Source organism: Clupea harengus, chromosome 4, assembly GCF_900700415.2.
Source record: "Clupea harengus chromosome 4, Ch_v2.0.2, whole genome shotgun sequence".
NCBI classification, from domain to species: domain Eukaryota; kingdom Metazoa; phylum Chordata; class Actinopteri; order Clupeiformes; family Clupeidae; genus Clupea; species Clupea harengus.
The window spans coordinates 10,285,707-10,306,322 of NC_045155.1; the positions used below are offsets into that span (position 1 = coordinate 10,285,707).

At 42.6% G+C, this 20,616-nt stretch overlaps 1 protein-coding gene across 1 annotated transcript; it reads right to left on the reverse strand.

The window, feature by feature from the left end:
* Window positions 1–80: 80 nt before the first annotated feature.
* Window positions 81–20,239, reverse strand: usp11 (ubiquitin specific peptidase 11). Its single transcript, XM_012826177.3, has 21 exons — window positions 20,042–20,239; window positions 18,929–19,038; window positions 17,970–18,100; window positions 17,723–17,840; window positions 17,091–17,236; window positions 16,629–16,690; window positions 16,289–16,388; window positions 15,867–16,040; window positions 14,642–14,800; window positions 13,860–14,084; window positions 13,679–13,762; window positions 13,398–13,492; window positions 12,429–12,632; window positions 11,876–12,000; window positions 11,208–11,681; window positions 10,628–10,698; window positions 5,169–5,281; window positions 4,406–4,555; window positions 3,630–3,745; window positions 3,336–3,424; window positions 81–3,130 (listed from the first exon to the last, which is right to left on the reverse strand). The coding sequence occupies exons 1-21, from the start codon at window positions 20,149–20,151 to the stop codon at window positions 2,957–2,959; spliced, it is 3,030 nt and encodes a 1,009-aa protein (XP_012681631.1). The 5' UTR covers window positions 20,152–20,239; the 3' UTR covers window positions 81–2,956.
* Window positions 20,240–20,616: the final 377 nt, after the last annotated feature.

Sequence of the window (20,616 nt, forward strand, 5' to 3'; positions counted from 1 at the left end):
AAGGAATCTGCTGGTGTTTCTTGGTACATCATTATTATCATTTTAACAAGATCAGGATAAAATTCTCTACTACACATGAATTTTAAATAGCATTTTTATTTACACTTCATTGATTTTGTACAGTATGAAGTGTAATGGCTACCCATTACACAAAAAAAATATTAACGTTGCAATGCAGTTATATTGTCTTGTGGAAAGTAAATAACAATGCACATTTGTGCACCTCACCCGTAGAAAACAAGAAAAAAGTGGTTATGAACTGTGCACACTGGGAAAAAAAATCCATTATTTCAGGGTTACTTGTTGAGTTATTGAATAATTGAATGATCCTCTTGATTTTTTTCTGCAGTCCAGACCAACAGATGAATTAACTGCAATTTAACACATGTAAATACATTTCTCTTTTAATTAAAGGACAAAACCTTTTCAAAGAAAGAAGTCATTTTAAAATAGGAGCAACTCAAAATGCCTAAACCTGAGATATTCTCCAATACATTTTGTGGTAGGTTAGAGCTAGCTGTCTTTAGCCTCTATCATCTTTTAAGTTTTATAACTATGAATTTATACTGCTTAAACTAATCATATTTATTTGCCCATTAAAAGGCAGTCATACTGCACTAAACATAATAAAGTAGTCCATGAAATGAAACAAGAGAATCTACCCATGAAGAAGTTTTAGTGAAAAAAAAGTGTCCCCTGAATAAATCATCAAAATGCAAAACTTCTGCTGGCATTATCACTAAAATTATTATACAACTACCCTTGAGCAGGGACTGCTCCATCCTTCCCCAAGTACAAATGGAAGACAAGCAAGTCAAGAATTCAGTTGAAGTCTCTTTGATTACACAGCAGTGAACACTGAGTTTTACAGCATAAAAAAATAAATCTGTTGGCTGTTAAAGGGTATAAAACAACATCTATAACACAGCTCCATGTGATGCAGACAAATGTGCACCAGAATATCCTTATAGTCAGTGCTCTCTACATTTAAAATATCCTAATACTTTAAGTGGGAGGTAGTGGTGGCACCACCACAGTTCATGTGAAGGCAAAAGCAAAGTGACAACCGCAGAAGTCCTCTCTAATTTTACAGCAGTTTTCCAGTCTGTGCTATGCAAGGAATACAGCTTTGTCGTTCTGCAATTACTTATCAAAACCACTGATTGACGGTCTACATCCCGTACGAACTTAAGCTAAATGAAGCCTTCCAAACAATTAAGTGTGACGTACCTTTAAGCATTTAAAACTTAGCAGTATATATGTGTAGGAGATAACAGTTTTAACGTATCGTAGAAAGTGGATGTTGAGCCATAGCCAGCTTGCCACCCCAGGTAGAGAGAGAGTGAAGTTGGTACCCCTCAGAATCACCACAACAACAAATGATCAGTACTGTATGCAGGACCTGGCCGAACTCTTCACTCTTCTTAGTCATATTCAGGGCACTTAGAACTAAATCCAAGATTTCCAGCAAAAGAAAAAAAAAACACCAGAGAGTCCCATCTCTGGACGGTAGAAGAACATACGGACAAAGTGTAAAATCTCCCTCAAGCCTATTAATCATCATTTATTTATATCAAAAGAAGCGTATACAATATAATAATAATATATTCAATCTATAAACAAAATAAAATGAAAGATCACCAGTCCCCTGCATCTGATCCAGATGATCAAAGATACAATACAAAAATACTGTACAGATGCAATTTAAAAAAATCAACAGATCAAGAGCTCTATCCAGAAAGCACTTAGCTGAAATATTCTCATTGCTCAAAGGAATATAGAAATTGCACAAGTGTTGGGGGCAAAAAAAAGAAAAGTGTATATTTTAAATGCTTTGTTGTTGCGTCTATTGTAAAAGATAAAAAATACAAACTCTTCCTTAGAAATATGTATCTGTGCCCTGCAACAGAGATTTATTTTCTAACAGAACAAGTGGAAGATCTGTTTAAAAAGCACTCTGATGCCACTGGGAAAATGTCTGGAAAAATAACAGCTATGAAAGGAGAAAAACATAAAATCCCATCAGTGTCCCTCACAATTAATCTTAAAATGATCAATAAATAATCTATCACGAGAAACTGTTCCACCCCATCCGTCTGTACATAAATATGCCTCAACAAATATGTCGTCTCAGCTTGCCTTGCAGGATCATGTATTGCAACTTGTCTGCCATTTCTGGTCATGCAGTCCCTGATATGATGAAGGGTTGAGAAAAACAGAATTTGATTCTGAGATAACTGTGATACTTCTCTGACAGACAAAAAAAACAAGCCTTTCCTGTTCAGCCACAGGTCAGAGATGTCACCCCTTCAGATCATGCGAGAATCCTTTCTGTAACTTGCTCCGCAAAGTCAGCTGAAAACAAAAGTAATAATCTGAGGCGAGATCTGAGACAGACACACAGTGGAATAAGCCTGGTTGTACTCTAATGCCTGGTGACCTGCAGTGGCTACATTCAGCATAATCATGAAGGGAACAAAAAGGTCAACTGTGGCAACAACCCAAACATTCTGAGTGTACGGACGTTTGGAACAGAAAATAAAGCAGAGACACGGACAAACTCGCCCTCCACTTTTGAGCCTGCCTGCAGCCGTCAGACCTGTCCCCTCACGGCTCAGCAGAGAAGCCACTGCGCACTGTTCTCTCCTCGTGTCGCCCTGGTCACCTCCTCTCCTGGTTTCTCCATCCCTCCCTCACCTCCACTTACTTTCTCCTCCTCGGCCTGAGATTTTAGCCCCTTCCTCTGCTTTCATGTTTGAAAAGAGGTAGAAGGTTCAAGTTTTTGTTTGTGTTTTCTTTTTTTGGAAAAGATCAATGAAACAATGAAACAAACACAAAAAAGAAAAAAAATCATCCAGAAACACCCAACAGAGGTTGGGAGGAAAACAAAGTGATCAAACGAAACAAAACCAGGAGAGGGAAAAAAAAAAAAAAAAAAAAATGGACAAAAACAGCTTTAGTCAGTTTCCATGTTGACACAGGAAGCAGCACTAGCCAGGCCATCGTGATTAGAGGAAGTAAAATCGTTAGCTGGCTTCACCGAGGCAGCGCAACCGTCTGTGGGGGCGGGCAGGGTGGGTTTGCGGATCTTGTCTTGGCGCTGGTAGAACAGAACGTAGGCAGCATTGGTCTGCAGAGAAAAAGAAAGAGATGGGTTTTACTTAATTGACCAAAGTGGAACGGTCAATGAATGACACTGAGTCACTGACTGACACACAAAGTTCAGAAAGTCCACCCAAAGCGCCCACACACACACAGCAGGCTTGCTTGTGCAATGACTTTCAGTCAGCGTGAAGAAGAAACTGTAGTGGAATACAATTACGTCCCGCACGTACCACTATTTGATCCTCTCTTGCATAGGTCACCTTGCTGTCATCAAAGTAATACCACTGCCCGTTGTCTTTGTTCCGGGCATAACTGGTATCTGAGGAGAGAAAAAGATACGGACATTGGCTCTACATGTTAAAACATTTTGCATTATTACTTTTATAAAGCTTGGTTATCCAATCTTGTGGTACAGATGCAGTTTGCCTTGTGGGGAACGACATATGTAGTTGCATGGAACTGGATAGAGTTAAACTGTATTAATGTATTAAGGCAAATAGCACAGAAAAAGAGCCGTCACTCACAGTGTCCGTCCCTCAGGCCTCCATAATGGTTAGACACAGCCATCAGGTCATAACGAATGGGGGGCTCCCCATTGGCCCCCGTCTTTCGCAAGAGGTAGCCAGAGAAGTCCAGTTCTCTGGGACCACAGAGTGAAGAGACAGGGTGAGAAAGAGACAGAGAGAGGGAGAGAGAGAGAGAAAGAGAAAGATTTGGGGGGGGGGGGGGGGTAGGCCAGAATGAAATGAAGTGAGAATAAAAGAGAGTGAGAAACAAAAAGAACAAACAGTGAGGAGCCAGAGAGGATCTCATGTCACTGCCACAGCAAGACCCCTCAGCAGAGAACTATCAGCTCTAAGGGCTCTGTCACATTTCCAGCAAGAGTTTGAGTCGAAGCCAGGTGAGGCAGACACAAGATTCTGTCCAAGACATCACTACAAACACTACACATTACATAAACACCCAGAGGACTGTCAAAAACAAAACAATGCAGTGAAGGTTTTATCAAAACTTATGCTTAGTGAAGATTTGACCTTTGCATGAGCCATGTCTTACTAATGTCTACAACATTCCATATAGCGGGTGGCTCTCTGATGGCATGACTAACTTCACGGAGTTATCCCTACAATTTGTACTTCCCCAATAACTGGTGTTAGTAAGGCTCATTTAGCAGTCCTAATATTCAAGGCAGGGTCATGCGATCACTCACTCGTCATTTACTAGCTGTGCTTGTTCCCTTTTTGAACCACTACATTTGTGTTCTTATAAGCGCACAACATGCTAAGAGATGGGATCTCACCGTAGGGGGAAGTCCACTATAGTGTCGAGTTTCTCGCGGGAGTACTTGGTGTAGGAGAAGCGCTTGAGGTGGATGATGAGAACCTCCGGCAGAGACCACAGGTCAAGCTTCTTGGTGGCCAGCTGGTGCTTCTTACACACGGGGCAGTACCTGCACAGGCACACCACAGAGAAGGAAAGCACAGATTTTATAGACGGTGGTTCTTGAGGCTCTCCATCTTACTCCGAAGGAAGCAAGTCCACTCACAGACCCAAATCACAGATCAGATTGCGCCTTTACATCTTTGGAAATATATTAAAAATGAACTAAATCTGTTTTTTTTGTTTTTTTTAAGCTCATTCAAGTGTGACTAAAACCCTGGCTCTACTATGGTGAATTACATTAAAATAATTGTAGGATCAATTTAACAACATAATCATGATGGGTTTCATTGATTTCAGAAGCCACAATTATGAATCTAATGGTACAAACCTGTTGCTTCAGACCCCTTTAATTATTTGTGCTAAATGACTTCATTATAATTCATCCATGAAACTACAGTAATGGTTGTGGATGATGAAGCTGTTAGTGACGAGTCTGTGCATTTCAATGGGCCATCTCAACACCCATGTCTGCATTTTAATAACATGAGCAGTTAATAACTATGAGGCTTGAAGGCTTTTGTGTGAGCTTTTAATGTGCAGTGATGAATCACGCTTATGTTAGACAGAAGGAGAGATGGGGGGAGGAAGGGAGAGAGAAAGGGAGGGAGGGAGGTAATTACCAGGGATTCTCCTCCTCCAGGGTCTCTACAGTGGTGAAGAGCTCGATGCACTCCTGCAACTGCACTGTGGTCTGCGTATGGGGCACCTCCATGCTGGCGTGTTTCACATATTTCTGTTGGACACAGATACATACAAATTACTCAAACACTACAAACTTATTTTACTGTATTAGTAAATGCAAGGTGGAACATAACCACACACACACACCTAACACACATACCTATAACTGTAATAACTATAACACACATACATATGTTTGTAAACTGGCTATGCCAGTTTAGATCGAAGAAGATGGATTCCTATTAGGGATGCAACAGTACAGTGGGCCTACGGTTCAGATGGATACTTTATTAATCCCGAATTCGTTCGTTATGCATCACAGTTTTTGGGCCACAGTAACGGTACACTTTCAGTATCTTTATTTTTAAAGGTACAGTGTGTAGTTGTTAGTGGCATCTAAGGGTGAGGTTGATATAAAAATGCGAAAAGCCTTCTCTAAAAGCCAGTGTTTTGGTTTGTCCATTCTGGGCTACTGTAGAAACATGGCGACGCAACATGGCGGACTCCGTGGAAAGGGACCTGCTCCCTATGTAGATACAAAGAGCTCATTCCAGGGTTTTTCCTCGGTCAAAATGGGTCTTCGGTGCTCCAAAAAAAAATTTGTGTTACCATGTCACCTGGTAGCTTACATTTTACCATTTCAGAAATAATGAGGATATGCTTCAGGAAATCATTTTGCTTCCACTTTAGATTCAAATAGATTGACAATAGTCCAAGCCCCATGGTGCTATCATGTATGGTTCAAAGATTATTAAGGTTTACCTCTTTACATATATATGCAAACTACTGAAATGTATATCAATAGAATCTAGAACTAACCAGTGGTCAGAAATGGAACACACAAATTATGAAAATCAAGTTTATCTATTATTACTATTCATTTTTATTATACAAACCTACATACCATTATTTTTGTTTTTATTATTAAAACTGTCCACAAATATGTTTAATAGTGTGTTTAACTTCTATTGGCCCACCAATGGAGGCTGCGTTGGAAATCAAACTTTTGTCAGCATTTTGAGTGGACATTTCATTTGCATTTGTACAGGTGTATTCGTGCATGTCGGGCTGGCCCTCGCAGCGGAACGACAGTTTACAACCGCACCGGTTTATCAATGATAATATTAATTCGAGATGCAACACAAATATATCCGCTCTCCTCCGAACGAGCTGAGCTTTCATTGATAAACCAATGCGGTTGTCTGCCTCTCCCGAGGACCCGCGGTCTACTGGTACTCGTTCAAACGGGTAAACAAATCAAATAATAGCCTACACCTGTGTAGGTCCTCAACATAGCAGATATTGTAATACATTGAAAGCCATGAATACTGAAAATGGAATGTTATGCTCAAAATCACCGCCGACTGATGAAGTCAGGATCCATACGCAAGTTGAGTGATTGGCAGTTGGCCGCTCTGTCCATTCGCGCACCTCACAGTTGCGTATTGTTCAGACAAGACACGCTTATCAACTCGATTACTATTGATCAAAACAGAACGAGGTTTCGGCTGTAGCCTATACTTGAAACATACTATTGAGACCATATTCGAACATTCATTGCACGCAGAGATGGGCAGTATTTCAATTACTTGTATTTGAAATACATATTTCAACTGCTTTGAGTATTTTGTAATTTGTATTTGATAGGGCCGATAAAAAATCTAACGTAATTTGTATCAAAATACTTTAGAGTAGAGTAATTTTGTATTTAAAATACTCAAAATACTTTCTCCATTGTTAAGGCAGAAGGAGATTTTTTTTCTGTCAGATTCTACCACTAGACCAGGGGTACTCAATAGGCGGACCGCGGTCCGGATCCGGACCCAGGCGCAATCAAATTTGGACCGAAGCCAAAGTCAACATTCTAATTGAATCATGACCCAAGCGAGTTTTTATTGGTGCGTGATTTTGCGCTATATATTTTTTCCCTACTCGATGTGGTTTCTATCTTCCGTATCCAATCCAGAGGTCCAATCAGTAGCTGTAATAACAACATCACTATGACAACTCACTCACTCAATGTTGGCCGCGAGATTTGTGGGTCACGCAGGTTGTGTGTGTCAAACAACGCAGGCAGATCGATTTGTGAACGGTTTCTCAGCAAACGAAAATCATGGCGTGCTCTAATCCTGACAAAAAACGAAAAGTTGATTCCAAAAATCGCGAATTTAAGAAAGAGTGGACTGACAAGTATGCATTTGTGCTGCCTGTGAGGAGCACAAAACCGATGTGTTTTATCTGCAACGAGACGATTGCCCTTGTCAAAAGTGGTAACGTGAAACGTCACTATGAAACATAGCATGCACACTTCGAACAACATTACCCCACATAACTCTGAGGTAAGGTCCAGAAACCATCTGCAATCATCATACCAAGCAACATGCAGTGTAATAGTTACTGTAGATCAGCTACACAACAAGAGCGTGCATACCTCAACATACTGTTGTGTGTCTGCCTTTTCAACCATGAATATGGTCAAAAACAAATACAGGAGCACACTCACTAATGAACACTTACATCAGTGCCTCTGCCTGGCCTTCACACCTTTTATGCCTACATTTAAAGCACACAAAAGGTGTCACCTTTCACACAAATAAAGCCAGACCACATCACCTTTTGTGCATAGTTTGAACGTTTTTGTTGGAGTTATGTTTTTGGATTTAGACCGTCACTGTTCCGGACCCTGGACTGAAGGGAAATTTGGCGAGTGGACCTTTTGGGTTTCTAATTGAGTACCCCTGCACTAGACCATCTGCCTCTGAATGTCATTGTCGAATCAGGCAACAGTCAGGCAAAAGTGGTGCTTCAAATGACCCCGCCCCTTTTTGGGGCGAAATGGAAATCGCCCAGATCTCTCTCATTGACTCTCACGTTAAATCCATTTTTTTCACAAAACAGGGCTGTGTTCGAAAACTTAGATAGCTGTCTTGATCCTTGTCAATTTATCTTCATTAGTACGCCGACTTAAAGGAGGTTCTTTCAAAGAGAGAATCGAGTTGTTGCACCGAACGTTAGCCATCTTGACAGAATGTGGCTGTGGCTATTACGGCACACTTTACGAAGTACTCTGCAATACAGTGCACTTACATTTGTAGTTTTGTTCTGTCGCTGATTAGTGTTGTCTCAAATGGAACACTGAGAGACACAAATGTGGGAGCCTTTAACCCGTAAATCTGTGCTCCGGCCAACTGGAAATTTGAAAGTTAAAAGTTACAGAGAAATAGACACTGTACTATCAGATAACACAGTTATTGTAACCAGCAATAATGGTTGAAGTGATTTGCGAAACGTCAGTCAGCCAACTTTCCAAACTGAAAAGCTTCCGAAAGGGCTCCTCCTCTTCCGCTACGTAGCCAAGATGGCGCCCGTTTAGAGTGAGTAGTGTCCATTATTTCACACTGCATTTTTTGACCGTTTGCAGTGCGCCATCCAGGTACTTTCAGTGCCCTGAATTCTGCTGGTTCTGTCAGTGTGAACGCCCTAAGCACTGAAAGTCAGTGTTTGAAGTGTGCAAGTGTGCGGTGATAGACACGGCCTGTGACTTGATCAAAGCCGTATGACGTCCTTATACACAATTACGTATGACAAAAGCATGGTGGGGCGAGCCCTCCCGGAAGCCATAGAGATTGCATTGAGATCCCTGTTTTGTGAAAACATGAGTCACACAGCTGCTGCCTGCAAATATATATATATACATAATCAATCAAGTTGTTGTCTTTTAATAGCTTTGCTTAGTTACACTGATATTCTGTGACTGTTTTTCCTATTTGTGGGGTTCCCCAGAGCTTTGTGTACATTATATAGCCCAAACCTGAATGCTCTGCTATACCAAACTGTGAGAAAACGGAAAATCCAGAAAAAGTATTTCCTATATTTTAAATACAAAATACATGTATTGTATTTTGTTACATTTTCTGGCACCAGTATTTTGTATTTTATTTTGATACATTTATTTGAGGGGTATTTTGTATTTTGTATCAAAATACATTTTGATGTATTTTTGCCCATCTCTGATTGCACGCGTGATGAAGGCGCATCCCACCACCTGAGCGAAATAATTCATATCTATAAATAACAGGTCACCAGATTTGTAAACAGGTCGCGATCAATATTTTGCAGTACAATAGGCTACCTTGGTTAAAAATCAAATTACGGTAGATGCATGCTAGCATTGCGCTAAATAATTAGACAGCTAACATTAATTAGTGGTGTTAACATAAAGTCAGTTATTGTATATGGCATTAATATTATTCTAAAACACCTTCACTAGTGGTTTTAACCAGATTTGTAAGCAGGTTGTAAACAACATTTTTGAAGTGCCTTGGTTTAAAACAGCTAAAAGCTAGCTACATTAAGTTGCTTGCTCAAATCTCAAATTCAAACCAAGTATTCTCTAAACTGGCAAGCTTGGAGCAGCCTCTTTTCAATGATTGGCTCAGGGGGTGGGAGGTGGGACAAGCTGCTGCCTTGAAGTCGACGGTGAGGGCTCAAAACACCATTAAGCTGAATTGCGCCATGAATGACAGCTTTTTTTTATTTATTTTTTATCGCAGACTTTTTTTGGTGCCTTAGGCGCTCGGGATTTGTTGTAGGCGCTCGGGAAAACGGCTTAGGCGCGCGCCCAAATTTTCTCTATGCAGGAAAAACCCTGCATTCTAAGCTAATGAAAACACAACGATTCGTAGTTACGGGTAATTATACACTAATGAAAACATAATTATGAATACTATAATCCATTTTTACAAATAGATGCCACTAAAACTACACACTGTATCTAAAAAAAGATATATATATTTTGCCTATAGACAAATCAAACTTTCTATTCAGGGAAATGGCAGCATGACTAACTAGGCCTGGTTTCTGTCTCTTCTGCAGTGAGGTAGCTTTCAGTTGCTCTGAAGGTCCAACTATCATAAGAAAGAGCTAGATAGGGTCTGCGTCAATTCTGTGCCAAGTCATTTCTCTCTGTAATATTTCATAGAGTTTGTAATTACTTTGCTGCTGAATTGTGTGCGGGAGGGGACATTGTAACAAGGTTCTCTCATCAGGTGACAGTCAGTAACCACTGAATAAAGCTTTGAATCTTTGGCTATGAATACTCCCACTGCTTTCCTTATTGCCTCCGCCAAGGTGTTTTCATGGTGGTTTGAGAGATTGCTGTGATTTTTCTGATGAGAGGACTCTCCTTGCTCCACGTGCAAGGGATATGGCCAGGTGATGGCACCATGGAGACGTAAATGAGACATCGTTTAAGAAGTGCTTCCCCTCAAGTGGCCAACAGCGGCACAGCAAGGCTGGGTGTTCTCCACAGTGGCTCAGCGTTCTGAGAGCACAGTGGACAGGCGGTGTGTGCAGACATGGAAAGGCGCTGCGTGGGCATCACCACACTCATCCCTACCTCTGCCTCGTTCTCATCGTAGTACTTCTTCTTCATGTCTGGGTCCCAGTCTATGGCCACATAAGGCTGGGCTGCAGATGTAATCAGAGAAAACTGGCTTCAGATTACAGGACCAGGCTCACAAACACACAATACTGTTCATCTTGATGAAGTAAAAATTTAATTTTATATATTTAGTTAGGATGTTGAAATACGCAGTAAAGTAAAAGCAAAAAGATGCACACTGAGTTTTTTTGAGCATCACCAAGCATATGAATATTCCACTAAGTTGTCATTAAGTCATTATGAGTGACTACCAGCTGTTTGTGCTGATGTTAATCTTGACCCAGGTAACTAAAGGGTGAAGTACATTGTCTAGAGGAAATAACAGGGTGCGTGTGTGTGTGTGTGTGTGCATATGTATGTGTGTATATGTGTGTATATGTGTGTGTGCGTGTTATGTGTGTGTGTGTGCGTGTATGTGTGTGTGCGCGTGTATGCCTATGTGTGCGCGTGCATGCGTATGTGTGGGTGTGCGTGTATGTGTGCGTGTTTGTGTGCGTGTATGTGTGCATGCGTATGTGAGGAAGAGGACACTCACAGCTGAAGGAGAAGGCGCTGCCCCCCTCGCCCAGCCCTCTCTCTGTGGTGCCGTTGGAGTTCACCGCCTGGATGGTGAAGAGCGGTCTCCTCCTCCTCCTTCCCTGGCCATTCCTCCCACTGCCCGCCGGCCGTTTCCCTGACAATCCAGCAGCTGTCGTCGGCTCCCCGCTCCTCCCCTCATCCTCCTCCTGATCCACAGCCTCCTCATCCTTGTCCTCCACCTTCCCAGAGGCCTCTGCGTTGCCCAGGTCCAACTGAGTGGTTGTGTCAGTGCCGCTGCTGCTGCAAGCCGATTGCCCCTCCTCCGAACTGCTACCCCTCTCAGGTTCGCTGCCCACGTCCTCTTCGCTGGGCTCTGATTGGCCGTTGTTCTGTACGTCACCCTGCCCAGCTGACGACGTCAGTATTTCAGTGGCTTCTCCGTCGTCAGCTCGCTTTGAAGGTCCTGCCTTCTCACCATCATCACCAGTGTCTGTGTTTTTTAGAGAGAAAGAGAGAGAGAAAGAAAGAGAGCGAGAGAGACAGAGAGAGAAAGAAAGAGAGAGAGAGAGAGAGAGAGACCGAGAAAGACAGATAAATACTGAGAGACAGGTAGGTATAAATAGACACCTAGTGAGGTTTTCTGCAACTGAAACCCCTACTGCCGTTTCGCAGAGAATCGCTCACCATTGCTCACTCCATTGGTTTGGGTCTTGTACAACTCTTCCTCCTCATCTTCCTCATCCCCACCTTCATCATCGGCCTCCTCTTCCTCTACCTCCTCGGAGGGATCAGGGGCGCGAACGTAGCGCCTGAAACCGCACAAGCATTAAAAGCCAAGATGTTTAGCTCACCTGGCAGAACTTGACAAGTGAGTGCTTGACAAGTGAATTATGTTCCCACAGGGGTTGAATACACTAGGACAGGAGTATTTTTACCCGTTAGCTTTAGTGTTGCTACCTGAATTAAGAAGCACACAGTAGTGTCAGCACTGCCACTTTAACAGCTCTACAATTATCAGACTCCCTGGGAAATTAACCCGTTGACCTCTGATTTGGTAACTTACGGTCACACAGCTATAGTTATCCATTATCCAGTTATATATTAGACCTGGCATAATAACCCTACCAAAGGTGCCGCAGTCATTGAAATTGAAACCCATAACCTTTCAGTGTGGCTAGCTGAAAAAGGCACAGCACTGTTGCACGTGTGAGACTACTACCCCCGGTGGAGGACTCACGCAAGGCGCTGCAGGAACAGGTAGTACAGGGCGTCTCGGGTGCACTGCTCTCGGGGCACGGCCATCAGCAGCGGGTGGCCAAACAGCGTGGTGCCGTAGCTGCTGCCTGAGCCGTAGTCCCGGTAGTGGGGGCGCTCCCTCAAGTACACGGCCAGCACCACCTCCTCTCCATCCTCCTCCACTGCTCCACTGCTCAGCTCGTACCTGAAGGAGAGCACGTAAAGGTGTAAGCAGCCTCCCGCCCCAACATCAATACTTTACATTCAGTGTACATTTCCCTCAGACTACATTCATTTTGCAATTAGTACAGGTGAGGTTTAGAGTATATCTGTGCTCCCTAGCAAAGGACCCAAGTCAAGATAAGACCCTGCTCTACCCGTTGAGCTAGTGAAAACCCTACACACCTTATAGGAACCAAAACCAAAGAGCAACATGAAGCGCCAACTTCCTAACCACTATACATTATTGTGACAGAGGGTGGCACTGTTCATACAGAGTGCATATCCTCAAACTGCATAAAGACAGAGTGACAGCACAGAGGTAGTGCACACTATAAAACACTATACTTTCTAGGTGGCTATGCTGGCCTAATAGCAAGATTCAACCAGGGGCAAAAAAATAGGCACAAGGAATTCAGCTGTCACTGCTGATTATTTTCACACAACCTATACTTAAGTCCTGGCTGGAGTCCATGGACTTGATTGTAACAGATCATGTACCAGACCTCAGATTGAGTAATTGGTCTTGATCCACATGCATTTTTATGTTAAACATACCTTAAAATCTATTGCTCGGACCGTTGTCAAGGCAATCTTTGAACTTTGTGCTCTTTGGCAACAATGGCATTTTCTTTCTGCCCGTGCATCTTTGCATTGCAGCAGTGCCAGCACTTGCTTTGACTGGCAACGAGTGGGGGCTTAATATTAATGGTGGTTGGTTAAATGGAAGTGAAATGGACTGGAAGCTTACACAAATATATCATCCCGGTCCAGAATGCAGCTTAGGGACTCATCCGCATGGTAGATCTTATAGAAGCGGTGATTGAACACATCAGCCACAACCATCTGAGGGCAGAAATGAACCAAATGAACACAAAATCATGAATGGTTTCAGGATCTTCTTGATGTATGGGCCCACAATGGAATTAGTCACAGACCTCCAATTAAATTGCTGAATTTAGGATTTATAAATTAGGATGTTCTGTCAGCATTCATTCAGAAAAAAAGATGGATCTCAGAGCTATGGTTTACCTGATTGGCTGGCACATCAGTTGTCTGGGATAGGGTGATGCACAAGTCAAACACCTTACCACCTTTGGGCACAACTACTCGATGCTGTACAAATCAATGAGAAGAATAACATTAACTTTCACACTTGAGAGTAAGGAGGGAAATAAGGGACGGTAATCAAGGTTTCCCAGGTAGTCTATACCTGGACTGGTTTGGCCACAGGGTCTAGCGAGACGAAGAACACCTCCATCACCCTCTCCTTGCTGACTGGCAAGGGGACACTTAGGTAGCAGAAGGGATCAAAGGTCACAGAGACTTTGTGGCATTCAGGACAAACCAGCGTAGACTTGAACAGCCCGTGGAAAGTGTCAACAATCACAGAGTCATTCCGTCGCCGATGGTTACGCCATGCTTCCTCTGCTACTTCCTATGGAAAGAAAATGTCGGTCATCATGCATTCTGATTCTAAGCCCACAAACCATCCCTGTAAAAGTCACCGGACGACAACTCAATACACAACACAAACTCTCCATTAAAAAAAAAAAAAAGGCATTCATTATTTTTTCAGGCTCTCTAGAAAACTATTCAATCCTAAATCAGAGTATGCTACCAATTAGGTCAATATATTACTTTGCATCACAACTTCCTAAGTGAGTTGAACACATTAGTCCCTTCTATAAATCCTTCTGAGTGAGAGCGTCTGCGAATTCCCATCAGTCGTGCCTCCTCAGCCACAGCAGATCTCACAGCATCTTGACTAACCCCAGGCTATGATGGATAGACATGCGTGCTACAACCTTGAGTGTGATGGATGATGAAAATTTGCAGTGAAAACTACATCACAACACTCCTTCCCTCCTTCCTTCTCCTTTACACTCATGAAGGGTCAGTTCATGAAGGGTTATTATCTTATTCCCAGTTTCATCGTCCAATAATTCTCCCTCATCACAAAAGCTAAGGACTGAAAAAGTGATTTTGACCTACCTGGTCAGGCCTGCCGTGTGCGTCCCTCAGCTCGATGTACTCCTTGTTCTTGACGCGGTTGAGGTCCTCGTGGAGGCCATCCAGCAGGAAGGACAGAAGCTCCTGGGAGTCGTGCTGCTGGTAGCCCAGGAACTGAGAGGCAAAGTGGCCCACCTTCGTCTGCACACGCACAAAGAGGTGAGAGGTCAAGGTGGCGCCTTTTATTACGGAGTCACATTTACATAACACAGCTCGTGGACATTTTATTAGTGTTGTACCGGTTTGCACCCTTGACCACTGCACCCGCTTTAATGAGCTGAGGGAAATAAACTTCTTTGGTAATGTGCTACTGGGAAGACCTCATTTAAGAGAAGATTGGAACATGAGTTCTTGTAATACCAGGTGGTTGATACATGCGCGCGCGCGCACACACACACACACACACACACACACACACACACACACACACACACACACACACACACACACACACACACACACACACACACACACACACTCTCCCACCCTCTCACCCATAGACATAGCTGTGCCACTGAACGGGACCAAGGTTGTTTTACGGTGTGATATTGTGGAGATGGATAGATTATACCTTAAAAAAATGCATTTACGCCAAAAGAAGAAAAACGTTATGTGGGTCATTTTAAGATGGACTCTCCTTTAAAATCGCTTTATCTCGGAATGAAGTTTGATCAGGCAAACAGCACAATCAAGTTAGAATCTCTTTCAGCTGTTTCCTGTAAGCACACATATCCTTGTTTGTGACTGGCCAGGGCTATTTGAAACCGCTAGACTGTGCACAGTACGAAGAAATATGTTTTCAGTAAACATTTCAGAAATATGTTTTGAGAAAACTGATTCATTGCGAATTGTGCAATGAAGCAATCCCTGACATAGTTTTGGAGTATGGCCTTTAGACAACACATTGCAGCAATAAGTAACCTTAAATTCTCAAATGAGAAAGTTACAAAGTCTTTAATCTGGGGGTGATGTTGTATGACTTGTAGTCCTCCTCCCAGACAAACACACTGGAGCCTTCACTTCACCTGCAGGCTAGCTGGTGAATTTGAAATAGGCCCTTTCATGTATCGTAGTACCAAGGCTAACTAAAAATAAAATCCTGCCTAATTACCCATCATAAGAGCGAACACTGAAAACGCCAAGTTGTAATGAAATAGTTGGTGAAGGCCAATGTGGTTCTCATGACATTTCACCTTAGACATCTTACCTTGAAGACACGTGGAACCACAGAGTAGTGCCTTCCAGACCAAATCTGTTTGATGACATCAGCGTAGGCCTCGGCAATCTCTCCCTTCATGCCCAGGGGATTGGTGAAGTTGAGCTCCTCGAGGTACGCGTTGCGGAGGAAGTACTCAGTCAATGGGGGTGTGTTACTGAGACACTAGGAAAGTGTACAACAATGGAAGAACCAAATTTGCAATTTGCATACCCAAAACACTGCAACTAAGCGTAAACCAACACTACTAGTAAAATACATACTTCAAACAAATGTTTCTTACTCAGAACACTATAATAATATACAGTATAATAGGATAATATATCACACGTCACATATTCATGGCTTACTGCACTATATTACACAGAGGCATTATTCCCACAAGATACATGGAGACACAGTCTAGTTCTTACCTGGAGGGCAGAGTTCATGAAGCAGGTGTTACCCAGGTTGGTCAGACCGCACACCCCTGGTTGTCCCCTGTACGAGTCCTGCTCCTCCACAGAGTTCCTCCTGAAGGATCAGGAACCACAGTTACAATCAGAACCAATATCTCAGCTTCGGATATGCATCACATCACATCAGCGATCACACCCTATGATTAACACTGATCCCAGTTCAGATTCTGGGTCTGACACACAATGGAGTCAGATGACAGGCCCAACTTTGCTACTACCCACAGAAAAACTCAAACCAAAACCACAGCAGGAGAGGGCAGTCTGCCCTGATCTTTCCGTTTACTGAGGGACTCACATTATCTGAGGCCTGGAACTGGGCCAGGTCCCGTCTGCATTTCTCATCTCCATGATCACCGTCTGTAACACAGGCAGAGCAAGTCTCAGCACAGCCAACACCCCACCTCAAAGAAGGAGGCCTCCAGAGAGGAAGCACGACCCTGGACAGACAAGTCTGGACTGGACTTAGTCTAGTGAATGCAAGATTGTGCTGAGATGGTATGTGTGTGTTAGAGGAGGGGTGGGGTCAGCAAAGTCAGGCGGAGTGCAGTTGGTAGTGGTGCATCTCAGAGTGTGCTTTGTATATGTGTGTGTATGTATAATTTTGAGCATGTGCATGCATCCACATAGGAGATGTACGCATCGTGCGTGTGGGTGTGCGTTGGCGTGTATGTGTGGTGGTGTGTGTGAGAGAGAGTGAGAGAGAGTGTGTGTGTGTGTGTGTGTGTGTGTGTGTGTATGTGTGTGTGCAAGTATTCACCATCCCAGTGCTGAGGCAGGAGTCGAGGACAGAGACATAAATGTTTCGCAGACGCTCACAGCTTGTGTCAGAGCTCTTCATCCAGAGCCGGGTCTCAGCGCTCTCGGCGACGTCAAACTGCTTCCTCATCACCTTCTCAATGGTCTCTGAGGGGCCCCAAAATCAAATTTAGAACCATTATTACATGCACATCTGACCTCTGACCTTCTTTATTATAGCCCGTACATTTGATGGCTATGACACTGCATTTAAATCAGGTCGGATTAACCTTTTTACATAATGTGCAGGCACACACCCCTACATACAGACACACAAAGATAAATGAATGCGGTATTGCAACATACAGCAACTGATTTTTCCTTTTACAATAACCTAAAAAGAATGTGTATCCTAAGTGATTAATAGTGCAGAACAAACTAACTTTAATAAGACTAATAACTAATAAGAGTTAGCACTCCAGAATCAAATGGAGAAGAAACCATGACTATAGCATTGCTTACTTTCCTTTCTACTAGTAGAGCTCCCCTGTGTGCTGCTTCAAACCTCACTTATGGTACAGATAAACTAATGTTCATGTTATAATACCAATGCTCCAACATCAACAGGAGAGTGACAAAACGAGCAACACTCACGTATGGTGTCTACTCTGCTGAACTGCTCAGTCACAACATTGTCCATGTTGCTGTGTAGACACAGGAAGATCTCCACAGGGTAGACCTCCACTTTTACAGTGCTGGGTAGGTCCACGACCTGTGAAGTACCAGACATATTCTTAACAAAGTACTCTTAAAAAAACTAAAACAGAATAGCTTATCAGATACTTACCTCAGTGGAAAGCCATTGGGCAGAAATGAACCAGACTACAGTTAAGCTAGTTACCTTTCGCTCTAATGCAGGTTGATCATCCACGAGGCCATACCAGGCCAATAACTGGTGCCAAGCCTCGGCTGGGATCAACATAAAGTCCTCGTTCTCCACCAGACGCTCCTTCAGGTGGTATGAATCCAAATCTAAAGGGATTAACACCATTTAATCAATCCATCAAGGTACTATTTCCACCATTGACGATCCTGGTAATAGTACCTCGCACTATTACCATGCACTCCTCACACAAACTCTTCCCCCAAGCCATCAAAGTCCTCAATATCCAGGGACTGATGTGACACCTCCCTCCCAACACACACAGACACACGCACGCTCACAGACACACACCCTCAACTAAACCCCATTCCATTCCCTATGCAATTTTTTTGCACATTTCTCTCTTAAATTGCTGCCAAACACCGTAAGTAAATACTGTATTGACCACCTTTCATTTCTTTCTGCCAACACTGTATTTATCATAGTAAATACATGGGTGGCCCTGCACTTGCCCTTACTGCCTTACTGTGCCTATTGTCTTGTTTTAGTAATTTTGTAATGCCTTTGTGCCGTTTTGCACATGTGCACTTTATGTAGTCCTGTGCAGGACTGTATAGTCTAAGTTAGTTCCGTGCAGTGTCATGTAGCTCTGTGTCCTTCTATGTAGCACCATAGTCTCGGGGATCAATGTTTCATCTCACTGCAGGGTTGAAATCACAATAAATCCAGTCTACAGTCTACAGTGTGAGTGACATTTTCTTTAAAGTTGTACACTTATTTATGTTGTGATGTCTTTAATGTTGTCTGACTGAAAAAGCCATCATCCATGGGCTACAAATGGGTTTTAAAGAAAAATAACTATGTTGCTTCTTTTGTTTTGTCATGGATTTCTGATTGTAGAGACATTGCTACATCCCAGAATAGAAACATTCAATGTAACATCCATGTAATAGGAATCTGGACAAAGAAAAGCTTACCCTCAAAGAGTTCTGTGTTATCAATCTGGCCAGGAAAGGAAGAAGAGTTCTGATCTCCAGTTTTTACATACTCTTTCCACTGCTCAAACCATCTCCTTTCCACCAAATACCTACAAGAGGAACATAAACATTGAACTCACAGGATTGAACAAAATTCAATGAAAATTTGGCAAATATTTACACCACTGTTCTCCCAGTTTTAATGTCAGACACAAGCTGAAATAATTGGGCTTGCTCTTGCCAGTCACCTGTTATGAAATTACTATGGGTAACGAGAAAAGTGATGTGGAATGAGAACGTGCCCAAATACAATTATTCACGTTGATATTGTATTTCTGCTTGAAGAACCAGCGATAACGCTTTAAGTGAAAGGAAGAGTAAACAGGATTTGTTTCATCATTGGAAAAAACGAAAGTAACTGGAGCCAAGCAGGTTTACTACCCCAGGAAAGCGAAACTTAAAAGACCAACCAGAAACAAAGTTAAAATGAATGCCCTGTTAAAGTTGCAAACAGAAAATATGCTAGGTTAAATGTAGCCATTATGGTAATGTATCATCACAAACGTGTCTCTGTGTGTAGAGCAGACATGCCAATGTAAATATGTGTACAGCACACCTGCTATCCTTCCTGGCGCAGCCTATTAGCTAACGTTAGCATACTAACAGTTGCAATGAACGTCTAATTCGTATCAAATAAGTTCACATAATATGTCTGTCCATACAGTGTCACGAGTGAGAATGGTTAATGGCAGTTGCCGTCATCTCAGTCTACAGATAATAAGCCAGGTTTCACCTTCTGACGTTAGTGTATTGCTCAAGTACCTATTTAGCCAGGTAGCTAAATAGCTAGCTAGCACAAAAAGTCACCAAACGTCACCACCTTATTTCAGAAACCCATTATATTAGCCACCAGCTAACGACACGTTGGATCACTGACCACCAGGACATGTTCAAACTGTACACGTGCTTAAAAAAACATGGAAGGCCAACTGAGAGTAAGTAATACAAACATTAACTGGCAGCTGTCCGAACAGATAACAGATTTTTCACTTGTTATTAAGCGTCAGTGTTCGCTCTATGTGGGTGTCAGTCAAGAGGGCGGTAAGAGCCTACCAACTATCCCCAGCTCGGAGTTCATGATTCTGTACAATGGTCTCGATCTCTCGCCGTTGGGTTTCTAATCCAGGGGGTTCTGTAGCCGAAGCAGGAGTGATAGCAGCCATGATAATTCATCAATATCAGTAAAGCTCTGAGTTCATCCACCGCATACAAACCCCGGAATATTGAGTATTTGCAGGAAGTAGGAAGTGGTTTAATGGTGACAGCTTCCTTCCCAGCATAAAGGGCGTGTTTCATTTTGTGGGTATAAGCAGCAGGGTGTACCTACCCGGTTACGTTTTAATTGGATACTGTTTTCTTTGTTTCTAGGCCTATGTGAACACTACCTACAGAAGGTTGACCTGCTGTAACTACACACGTTGACAAACTTACTTTTTCGAAACTCTGAAGGTATAATAAACAAGCTTTATCTAGCTAGGTCTGAAAAACACTGTAATTACCTCAGTAGGCTATGCTGTAAGTAGTGGCTGGCTATACACATCTGAGGTTCATATTATAACTTATTCTGAATACAAACTACAAACAATATATCATAGACTTTTGTTCTCTGAGGCATTGCCACTGCTAAC

Coding starts and splice junctions, on each gene's coding strand:
- usp11 (XM_012826177.3), bottom strand. CDS start 20,151: ATGGCTGCTATCACTCCTGCTTCGGCTACAGAACCCCCTGGATTAGAA. Junction 11,682..11,875: donor AACCAATGGAGTGAGCAATG/GTGAGCGATTCT, acceptor TAAAAAACACAG/ACACTGGTGATGATGGTGAG. Junction 4,556..5,168: donor CTGGAGGAGGAGAATCCCTG/GTAATTACCTCC, acceptor GTGCCTGTGCAG/GTACTGCCCCGTGTGTAAGA.